Here is a 12,386-nt window from a genome sequence, read left to right on the forward strand (position 1 = left end):
CCTATACTCATAGAATCTGGAGTTACAATGCGTAACTATTCGTTTGGTTCACGTGACGTCACTGTAGCTTTGCACCGCCATCTTGACGACCGATCCCACCCACTCTGACCCACTGATTTCAGTGGCAACTCAGCATCAACAACAACACCTACGACCAAAATCAAACAATGAGGATGCACTCTTTTATTGGTAATAAAAGGTAATAAAAGGTTCTGAAAGATGGCATATCCATGTAGCTTACTAATGAATAAAATGCATACAAAAAACGTTGACATATGACCCACTATGTTCTGCTCCATATTCATCCGGTTCATCTACGTCACGTTTTCTGGAAAGCCGCCATTTGCACGACCGATCTTGCCAGGTATGGCCGCCCACACCATCTGAATGTTAGAGAGAGACAGAGGCTGTTTCCCAAAGTGAAGGCTGCAGCCTTGCTAGGACGCGTCCTTCCTAGTCGCGTCCTATGGAGATGAGACTAGAGTGCTAGCTCGAGTGCTTCCTAGCGTTTGTAACGTCGGACTTTGGGAACGACTTGGTAGTGTGGAAGCGCATCCGCTTCCGCTTTTTAATACTGCGTGTCCGCTTGTAAACACATGTGCGCTTATGAATAAAACATGGCAGCAATCAAGCTGATCGATATTTATTTGACCACAACGCATTAGAATACAAACAGTTTAGAAATAAGCTGAAATCTACCAGTTCAATAGCTTTGTGCAATACCTGTTGGATAAAGAATGTAACTAATATAAATAAAGTTTTCACGTTATAAATTCTAATCGGAATTGATTGAAAATGAATACATTCTTTTATTCTTTATCTTTGCATACCGGTATTTGTTTATGTCCATTTTATATATGTGCGGATGGAAGCATATTCAATGTGTTTCAGTGTCTTGGCAATCATGGAAATAATATGTTAAATATGCAAATAATGTGTTAGATCTGCAGTGATGGGCTTGTGTCACACTTCCACATTGTGCTTTGAACTCAGTAGTCGATTATATTTTGACTTGCAGAATGCAAAATAGACCACAGACACCTAGTTTGCAGAGTTAGGTAGCCCCCCCCCAGACCCCTCTATACCACTGTGGTTCACACTGCATGAGTTGCATCCTGTATTTACCACCTCCTTATAGAAGATGCATATTATATTATATATTCATTCTTTTTTCAAACAAAAGTGAATGTTTCTTTTGTTTTTTTTATTGTTCATCTGATTATTTTATGCCCTCTGTTCAGAGAGCAGAAACATTTTCAGGAAGAGAAATTGTTAAATAAAATAGGTATACAAAACATACATAAATACCTATTTATGTAAACATAAATAGGTATAGATAAATAGTGTAATCTTGTGAGCGAGTAAATTGACATTGGTGACAGTGGTGTTTAACACCAGCTACGTCCATGCAAAATATAGCAACGTATCATTAAGTTGCAAAAACGTTTGAAAAGTGTCTTTAGGCTTGATTATTTGCATTAACATGATGAATCTATAAAAAGCAATTCGGCACAAAATATTTCTGAAAACTAATATAACTTCACTTCATTCGAACGTGTACTGCTCTGCCATTTTCAAGAACCCGCCCAGTGAATGCAGAGGATTGTGGGTAGTTTTGGCTCGTCTAGGATGCAGCGATGCATCCTTGAAAAATCTCGGAATTCTCCAAAACAAAGGACGCAAAAATGGCGCGGCTTTCTAGTGTCCTCAACATTGGAACAGTGCTTGTCGGCGTTCTATGACGTAGCGTCCTTAAAAGGGCGGCCGTTGAGCATGCTTCCTTGACATTGGGAAACAGCCAGAGATATTATCGATTTTAGGCTCCGATCCTTATTTGTTATCCCCAGTTATTTTTTTGTCCATTAGTATGCTTGCCTCAAATCAATCTTCATGACATATATATTTATTTAGTCCACAACCCACCGCGGCGAAGTTAGTTTTAGGTTGGATATTCGACGGATATTCAGTCCTGGGCCCCGTTTCCCGAAAGCATCTTTAGCCTAAATGGATCGCAGAGTGGGTCGTACGAGCATCGTATAGTTTTCACACCATTTCCCGAAAGCATCTTTGATAACGAACGTCTTTAAAATGCTCGTAGCTAACGAGTGCTCCAGGGTACTCGTAGGACGCTAAGAGCCTCGGTAGCCTACTATTGCCTCAGTGGCGTAACCAGCGGACATTCCTAGTATTGGATGCGTTTTATTACAACACATTTGTAATGGTGTATCACGTGCGTCTGAGCCTAATGTGGGCCATTATGTTCTTAGTTTGAGAGAGACAGTCCAGGAAATGTTTGAGCAGGCAGGGCACTTAAAATGTGTGAGAGAAAGTGGGGGGGATTTGTGCAGACTGACATAGGCTACTCATAAAACGTAGCCTAAAATAATGTAAAAATAAATAAAATAATGCAAATATTAATTATAAAAATATTTAAAAAAATGCAAAGGAGCAGGCAAAAGGCTGGGATATGGTGGGGATTGGTCACGTTGACGGGAATGTTTAGTGACATGTGGGAGGGTGGAGGGGGTTAAAAAAAAGTCTCAATCACTCTTCGACGTGCATGAAAACCAGCCGCGTAGTTATGAGGGAGGCCGTCCTCACACCGATCTTCCTCGTCGTCATCGTCCTCAATGTCCTCCGGTTCAACCAAAGCTACCCCAGCCTTAGCTGCAATGTTGTGCAACATAGCTGTCACACATATCACAGCGCATGACTTGGCCGGCGAAAACTGGAGCCCTCCGCTGGACTTGTGAAGGCATCTAAAGCGCAACTTCCACCTCCCGATCGTGCGCTCAGGATTAGGACTGATATATATGTCGGCCTAGGCTTAATCAATTGTGTTTTAATATCTTTAGCATTCATATTATTGCAATCTATTCTTTTCGTAGGCTACTCTGCGGTTGGCCTTGACGGGGAGATATTTTAACCCTTTTTAACCCCATTTTCCTCCGACATTCCTGCGTCTCCCCCTGCGTCATAGCCTGTTTCAGCACCATGTCAGTGGACAGGTACAATCCTACGTTCGTCTTGAGTGCAGCGAATGCGCGTTCACGTTAAGAGGAGTTTTGGGAAACGCTCCAAAGAAATTATCGATGGTTCGAAAGATCCACCTTTCGAACCATCTTACGAGCGAAGATCCATCGATATCGGGAAACGGGGCCCAGTTCCAGCCGCGACTTCAAGGAGATTTGCCCGGCAATAGCTGAAGGAGAACGGTTAGCACACCGCGCAGAGCCTCGCGGTGAATCGCTGGAAACTGATTTAGGGACCGTCAATAAATTACTTCACATAATATATAAATACAAAATACTTCAGTTTTTTCAATAGCTTCCATGCCATGTGACCCAGTGACTCCAAACCAGTATCCAATTGTAGAACTAAACCCTGAGAATAGGACACACCACTTTTTATGTTATTTTAGTGCTTCATCTCTATTTTATATGAATATTAATATGCAGGAATTATCATATTTCTTTCAATAGCTTCCATGCCATGTGACCCAGTGACTCCAAACCAGTATCCAATTGTAGAACTAAACCCTGAGAATAGGACACAACACTTTTTATGTTATTTTAGTGCTTCCTCTATTTTATATGAATATTAATATGCAGGAATTATCATATTTCTTTCAATAGCTTTCATGCCATGTGACCCAGTGACTCCAAACCAGTATCCAATTGTATAACTAAACCCTGAGAATAGGACACACCACTTTTTATGTTATTTTAGTGCTTCCTCTATTTTATTTTACATGAATATAACATCCCAAACGTCCACGAAAATCTGTTACCTCAATTTCATACCCCTCGATGTTAATGAAAAACTTTTCTTCCTCCCATCTCCAGGAGATGATCCGTATAAAGAGCAAGGAAGTAATGCAGGACAACGTATATGAACTTCTGAACTGGATCGAGACAGAGCGACCCTGTAACATCAGGTTGTTCTGGATCTGCGTCTTCAAGGAATTCATCATGACCCAGTACCCCACTCTGAAGCGGCTACAAGACTCTCTTCGTAAGTCTCTTCGATGGTCAGAACCCTGCTGTGGATGGGGGGGGGGGGGTGTGATTGTGCCCGGTCCGCGTACGCACCAATAGATGTCACACACGGCGGTCCATCGCGCTCCTCTTCCTCATTCAATACAGACGAGTGAAGGAAAGAGCTGCCTGTGTGTTTTTCTCATTCTTCTCCCGTTACTATTCCCTTTTTTAAGGTAATTACCATTTGCAAAACACTGTATATTTATGAACACATGTTGAAAGTTTGAATGTTATCTGGGCACTTTATCAGAACTGCCTCTTATCATTAGTAATATTTTATGTTTACAGAAATATTTTATTTATATTTTATATATTTTACATTTTATTTTATGTTACAGGTTACACTCACTGTTTACAATGGCAGGGCTTGCCATAATGCCTTTTTATGTAAATCGATTTAAATCGGAAATCTGTTTTTTTGTGAAAAAATCAGGGATTTTTTTTTTTAGGCCATATCGCCCAGCCCTACCGTGTGGACGGGGCTGAAAGACATGTTAGATGCACTTTGGGAGATACACCCGCGGATGAGCAGTGGCACGTTTACTTTAGGTGGATGTTGGAGGTTTACTTTCTCGTGGATGTTGATGGATATTGCACAGATACATCTTACTATGAAACTACTTCTTTGAGTGTAACTCCCTCTGTATCAGCAATCGGCGCAGCTTGGAAACAGATCTGTGATATCGTCTATACAGCTATTTAGAGTAATAGTTTATACACTAAATGGTCGGAGTGCTAGCTTGTGGAGATTGACATGACAGGGGCTGGTTTCCTATTCAAAGGTAACCTGTGGAAATCTATGATTACCCCAGCTGCCTTGGCCCTATATAATTCATTACTGCAGCCAGGGGGAATGCAGTATGATCCTCCTGTAGACCTGGTTGTTTGCTTTTCCGTAGCAATTTCAGCGAGCCTCAGAGTCTGACTCATTGCCTGCTACGGCTGCTAGAGCCACAGAGTAGGAGTAGGTTACCATGCCAATGACGTAGCTGATTGTCGAAATCCAACATGGCGGCGCCCCGTAACTTAAACAACACTTTCATCAAACAATTGTATCCCTTTTAGTAAGTTCAGTCATTTTTAGTAATTGTACCAATGAGAAGGCAGAAAATACATCTGTTACATCAACTAAACTTCAATTTTCAGTTCCATTCATCTTTAATGATTTGTTTGAAATCAATCTGTTCATTTCAACAACTGCGCCATACACATTCAACATCAAAATTATGTCAACTTAGGCTGATAGGCCTACATGCGCTGAAAACAGATTGCAATTTATTGTACTGTACACAGCCTGCATGACGGTGAACTAGAGTTCATTTGTAACGAGGAGTACTCGAGTACTCGATTCCTCACGCCCATCCCTAGTATATATGTGTGTATGCATCACCCATCATGATGTTGGTTCTGTTTGTCTGGTTTTTGTCCATATTTTAATTTTATTAGCACTCTGTATTTATTGTATTTATTGCATTGTCGACTCATTTCTAAGACAGGCAAAATCGAGTTTGCATATACACACACAAACAAAGTTTTCTGAAGCAAATGTATCAATTTTCTGTGCGGCGCCACTAACGCATGCCGTGGGCTAAATTGATATGTAACTTACTTGCTCCTTTTAAGTATAACATTGCTTGGGGAGTCCAATTCCTCCACTGAAAAGGGTGGAAAGTGCTTACAACTTTCTGCTAGTTAGCGATCTATCTCTTCTCTACATGTAGTTGTGTTGCGCGAATGCTGCTGTGGGAGGTAGCCTATTTGATAGATTCGCTGAAGTGTCCAATCATGTGGTGATAACAAAAAAGAAAAGCGATACCATTGGCCTGGGGCGCATACTGGCGCGACCCGAGGGCGAATTTTCTTGCGCCAATGAATAGCTGTCTCTGCTTGATAGACAGCAAAAAGTTAGCGAGCGCCCTCTATTGACCCACCGCCACTGTTATTGACTGAAATGATGTGTTTCATTCAGTCAGGTTTGTCGCTTTGCTATAAAGTACCACTTTAAGAGAAAGACGGTGGTACATTATTATGTATCATTGAATTTATCATATTTTTTCACCCTGAATAATATGAATTAATATGGTTTTTGTTATAATCCTGAGCCTAGGCTCTCTGCCGAACGGGGAAAATGCGGAGATCTGGACGTTGGATAAGTACAGGCACCAGCTGCCTGTTACCTGTGGTGACAAGCAGGGGACGCTCGACCGCGACAAACTGGAAAAAGGTGAGCCGGTAACAGCCTGATTAGGGGCTGGAATGTGTGATCATTTTATTCCTGTTCCAAGGGTTTAGTTTATACAAAGTTGTGTACAGAAACACAGCAATGGAATTAATGTTTTCTTATTTATGTGAAGGAACTAGTCTTGAAGTTTTCAGTGTGGTGTTTGAGTTAATGAACTAATAAGACTACAAAATGAGCCATAAAGGAGTAAAAGACTGTTTTCCTCCTTGGTTTAGGGGATTCATGAGTCAGCTTTCTGTATTATTAACATTAAAGATTAATTATTATGGTTTTCATTGGAAATGTTGAAAATCAAACCAGGTATTGCATTTGAAAATAAATAAATCTATAACATTAAAAAATGAAAAGACATTGGTTACACTGGAAACAGTAACCAACTGGAGGAAAGGGAAAAACCAAACAAGATGGGGTTCTTATTTGTCTCTTCAGGTTAAACAGAGTGGGCTTGAGCAGAGATTTAAACGCAGTTTACAGGGGTTTGAAAAACAAAGAAATTAGGGATGCACCGAATATTCGGCCACCGAACAAGTTCGAACGAAAATGGCCCAAAACGTAATGTTCGGTTTTGTGCGAAGGAGTAAAAAGTAAAAAGGTACATTGTTCTTAAATACTTGCTATAATGTCTGCTGGAATGTTAGAAAACGTTCAGTATTAAATAAATATTTTCTAATCGATTTTTTTTTATAGAAAAGCAAGACAAAAAAGTTTATAAAGGACATTTAATTGTTAGATTTATGCAATGGTGAAAAATTAAAGCAAAATGAATGAAAAACATTAAAAGACACATTCGGTATTCGGCTTCGGCCTTCGGCCAACTGTTTCAGTATATTCGGTTTCGGTTTCGGCCAAGAATTTTCATTTCGGTGCATCCCTAAAAGAAATGCAAAGTTAAGTTCTAGTTTATTTTTTAAACCTATTTTCCACCTTCAAGCAGTTTTTACCTTATGACTGTCTCTGTGGTTTCAGGGGAGCCGTGCATCCGGAGCAACAACGAGTGGTACACACCCATGGAGTTTGAGAAGCTGGGCGGCAAGGAGAGCTCAAAGAACTGGAAGCAGAGTATCCATTTCCAGGGCCTCCCGTTAAAAGCGCTATTGGAGGTATTTAAAAGGAAAGCCAAACCCTAAAACAAATGATTGTAGGGGACGAAGGACCCTCTAGTCTTGTGCCACGTTATTAATTGATGGCAGACTTGGTCCAGTCAAGCACACATTTAAGAGCTTTCTCCTCCCACACACTCAATGTAAAGTGGGCTGTGATGGCTTTGGCCCACCACAAACCCAGCCTCAACCTGCTTTGGTTCTGCTGTGTATTATACATCACCACAATGATAATGTTGAGATATCTGATGTACCACATGGAGGATTTGTTTAGTGCCCCCAGTTGTCAAATGTTGGTATTATGTATTCGACATTTATGTCCTGCTTAAAACCGTACTGCAGGGAAAACCATAAAGGAGTAGAAGCCTACCCCAAAACTAAAATTATTACTATTTCATGCAAAAAATTGTTAAATCTATCAGATTACAGAAGTGATGTTAAGTATATGGATCTCGAAATCTTGACAAAAAAAGGATAATTAATCTAATAATAATGTATTAAAATACTAATTCATATATGGACTCAGGACTCAAGTAAAAAGTGAAGACACCTATGCCTGAACAGCAATAAAGCCACCCCTAATTAAAAAAAAAAGTGTCTGTGAGACGGCATGTTTCACAATTTTACATTTACGTTTACATTTAGGGCATTTAGCAGACACTTTTATCCGAAGCGACTTGCTATAAGTACATTTGTCATAAGAAGTGAAACAATATATCGCTGTCAGTACAGTAAAGATGTTCAAAGAGCCAAGTGCAAGTACTAACAATCGCTAGGCTAACCCGCTCCCCGTGTACAGCAATGCTAGCAGCTATTGCAGATGTTACACAATTAAGTACTATGAATAAGTGCGTACAATAAGTGCGTACAATAAGTGCGTACATTAAGTGCCAGGACGTACAACATACAATGGTGGCCGGAAGGGGCTGGGTAGCTATGCAGAGTCGAGGTGAACTCTGAACAGGTGAGTTTTGAGTCTTTTGCGGAAGCTGGTGAGCGACTCTGCGATCCTGACATCGGCAGGGAGCTCGTTCCACCACTGAGGTACCAAAACAGAGAAAAGTTGTGACTTTGTTGATCGACATTTGCTTGACGGTACCAAACGTCCAGCTGAGGTAGTTGAGCGGAGGGATCGAGCTGGGATGTGTGGCTTTACCAATGCTTGGAGGTAGGCAGGGGCAGTTCCAATCGACTGCGAAGAGCTTGATAGGAAGGGTGACAGTGACAGCGTGGAGTTCAAATGCAGATCCTTCCCCAGAAGTGTTCTAGGGGAAGGACCTGGTAGGACTAAATCGGCGAGACGAGGAGTCCGGTCCCTCCTCCTCGCCCTGATGGTCTTGGGGTGTGTGAGAATGAGTAGACGGTGGAGAGGGCAGCAGGAGTAGCAGAGTTCTCTGGAGTGATCCAAGTCTGTCAAGGCCAGGAAGTGGAGGGTCATGAAGGACGCGTAGGCCGAAATGGCGTCTGCCTTCTTGACCGCTGATTGGCAGTTCCAGAGTCCTCCCATCACTTCAATGTCAGTGTAGGCAAGGGTCGGTGGATGGCACAGATTGGATGGGTTGCTGTGCTGAGCAGAGGATCTATGGTGGCGTCGTCTATGAGTGGAAGTCCTGACGATGAGTAAAGTACGACACATAGCTACAATAGGGTGTAATAGCTAGCCTTTAAATGCACAAGGTAGCTCAGGCAGCTGTAGCTCCGCCCACCATGCAAGCCTATTGTTGTCACCTTGTGACTGAAACTAGTCTCAACGACCTCTTACTAAAAAACAACGACGGCAGCCAAAACTAACACAGCGGCAATAGGGTTAAAGTTAGTAAAACCAATTGTAATGCTAAACACTAGAGTTCTTAGTTTCAAGACGCACCTACAGCCAGATATGACACAACCTTCTTAAAGATCCCATGCCATGCTATTTTATGGATGCTTTAATATAGGTATTAGTGGGCCACAAACACAGTATTCAAAGACGTTCCTATTAACAAGGAAGTGTACAACACTTGCGTTACAGTCCTGGAGCTCTACATCTAAATAATATCATATAATACATAGATATCTATATCAAATAATACATATTATCACGGCCAAAAGCTGTGTGCACCTCCAGACGATATAATGACTCACGAAGGACTTCGTCAGGTTCTCCGACGTCTTTGGTTCTTCCACTTCCACATCAATCTGTAGTAGACAGTAGGGCTGCACAATATGTCGAATTTTTATCGCGATGACGATATTGGCGTCCCACGATGACACGTAGTGTTCCCGCGATATTTTCGCGATATTTTTTTTAAATTTAATTTCTTTCTTTTTTTTTTTATTTACATTTTAAATAATGCGTCCTCAAAAAAAAGACAACGAAAAAAGAAACGAGCCCCGCCCATGCAGTAAACGCTCTACCTCCGCTGCAAAGCCAACCAAGCGCTCCCTGTACACCTGTCTGCGACTGCGTGGGTCCGGCGCGAAGCGTGAAAACAGGGGGAGGGGGGGGGGGGGGGGGGGCGTGGCCTGGCGGCAATTTGCCGCTGAGCACAGTGTGTGGCTCCTACCACAAAGGGGTGGTAGAAATTCGAAAGATTTATTTTTCAATGAATAATCGTGGTAAATAATCGTGATATCAATATTGATCAAAATAATCGTGATAATCATTTTGGCAATAATCGTGCAGACCTAGTAGACAGGACCGCGCGCTGCCTGCTGCCGGCGCGAGGCACCACCGCCCGGCTGCCCGCTGTCGGGCGGTGGTGCTTCGCGGCGGCGGTGCCTCGCGGCAACCGGCGGCAGGCGGCAACCGGCGGCAGGCGGCATGTCGCAGTTAATGTACTTCGATGTCGTTCTGCCATTGCATTCAAAATTCTGTAACTAGCCTGTTACTACGAACTTAGCAACTACCGTACACATATTAGCATTTAGCACTAGCTCAATCACGACTCCTTCAGAATTTCTGTGGGTGGTTACGAACCAACCAAGTGGGCAGGGCCATGAATAATAATTTGACAACGCTACGTAGCAGTGTCACCTTATCCAGATTGGCTAATTTCTTCTGCCTTTTTCCTTTCATTGGCTATTGCATACAGCAGACAAACTGCATAGATTTCAAATTTACCACAGGTCACAAACTTATTCTGACCTATGATATTTAACAAACAATAGGAAAAATGTGATTTTAATGGCATGGGCTCTTTAAAGACAAATATAAATGTAACTTTTGGTTGTGGGCAGGGACAAGGTCAAACAGGGTGTTAGAGGCAAGAGAGTTGGGTGTAAGGTTTGAAAGTTCATGCCTGCATGAGCAAACTACGAGTGATCAATCACTTTGGCTCTGTTTAAAATATCTAGATTCTACAACCGTGTTTGAATCTAGATTTAATAACTTATCTGTTAACACAAAAGGCTAAACACACTCACAATCAGCCCAGCCTGTTTAGACATAGGGGAGCTTATATCCTATATGAGGAACCTTTTTCCAGTAGCTTAATGTGTGTGTGTGTGTGTGTGTGTGTGTGTGTGTGTGTGTGTGTGTGTGTGTGTGTGTGTGTGTGTGTGTGTGTGTGTGTGTGTGTGTGTGTGTGTGTGTGTGTGTGTGTGTGTGTGTTGTGCAACCCCATTGCAGCACGGACTCCTGACATGCCCGGGATATAATAAGAGCAAGGTAACTTTCAATAAATCAATTATTGATTAATCCAAATAAATCAAAAATTATTTGGATTGCTGGTTTGAGTTTTCTCAGGATTAATGCTGGCTGTTTGTCCTCCTTCTGCTCGTTTTTTCTCATGTCTAGGCTAAGAAATCAACGCTCCCCTGCAGCTCAAACACCGGTTTGTTGCGGTTATTCTGCTTCATTTATTTGACATTTTACTTGTAAAGTTTAGGTATTTTTACCGCATTTATCTCTTAAGTGACTGAACAGGTGAGGCTGAGAACAGTCAAAGCATGCAATCAATATGACCAGAGATGATAATGAATTGGTCTTCAAATTAAAATCAAACCCCCTCAAAGAGGGGGCATGTTATCCACATAGTTACGACCCATGCCAATTTAAATGGCCAATTCCATTGAGCGGTGCGGTTAGCCAGTGATATGTTACTCGTTCATATTTTGGGCGAACGTGAACTGAACGTACTGTATTAAGTGTCTCCGTGTGGTTCATTTGCAGTTGCGGTGCTGTCAGCTTACTGTTACATTAAACTGTAATCAGAAAACGCGGTTATATGCTATAGACTAGGGGTGGGAATCTCTTGGCACCTCACGATTCGATTCCGATTATGAGATCAACGATTCGATTCTGAAGCGATTATCGATGCATCTCGATGCATCTCGATGCAACAATTCTTTTTATGTACATTTCCATTTGTGATTTTCAAAAATGTATATATACATCTGGGTTTGCTACTCAGTTTGCTAATCACTTCCTACTTTTGTGATGATCATTAAAGACATCAACAGATGAATTAACTTATCTAATACTTCATAAGAGAGAACGCTTTTGTCACAAATATGACTCTATGAACAATTCAATGATCAATGCAGCTTGCGTTATAATAACACAATATGGAAGCATGCAAAAAATAGGTTTCAGTTTTATTTTATTTCTAATCTTTTCTATGTCATTAAAGGAAAAGCTGCTCTTGAATTAGAAGCAGTTCCTGTGTCTGGCTGTGAGTTTGCGCGCATGCTATACGTAGGCTGAATCGCAATCGTGTCAAGACAAATCAGATTGGCCAATACACACTGAAGATAAATTCAATAATTTCAAAAATTACAAAAATTATCCCTCTCTGACGAACATAATGTTGCAGCAGGCAAAAAATAATAATAATCTGATTATTAATTTATCTGCATCGAGACAGAATCGTTCTAGCGAGAATCGCGATGCATCGAAGAATCGATAATTTTTCCCACCCCTACAAAAGACCCTATAGTATCTGGTATAAAGGCTGGGACGAATTTCAAATTGTAAATATGTACAATCCATTACATTAGCTCTCTGGCTCATAGCTCAGCGGA

General features: G+C 41.5%; 1 protein-coding gene across 1 annotated transcript in view; it reads left to right on the top strand.

Moving 5' to 3' along the window:
• LOC130373217 (nuclear body protein SP140-like protein) overlaps positions 1-12,386 on the top strand; it is a 37,993-nt gene that overhangs the window by 8,830 nt on the left and 16,777 nt on the right. The window contains exons 2-6 of the mRNA XM_056579572.1: positions 3,846-4,014; positions 6,148-6,264; positions 7,249-7,382; positions 10,993-11,031; positions 11,161-11,197. Coding sequence (XP_056435547.1) covers positions 3,846-4,014; positions 6,148-6,264; positions 7,249-7,382; positions 10,993-11,031; positions 11,161-11,197 — 496 coding nt within the window. The remainder of the gene's footprint in view (positions 1-3,845; positions 4,015-6,147; positions 6,265-7,248; positions 7,383-10,992; positions 11,032-11,160; positions 11,198-12,386) is intronic.

This window comes from Gadus chalcogrammus, chromosome 2 (genome assembly GCF_026213295.1).
Source record: "Gadus chalcogrammus isolate NIFS_2021 chromosome 2, NIFS_Gcha_1.0, whole genome shotgun sequence".
Lineage (NCBI taxonomy): Eukaryota > Metazoa > Chordata > Actinopteri > Gadiformes > Gadidae > Gadus > Gadus chalcogrammus.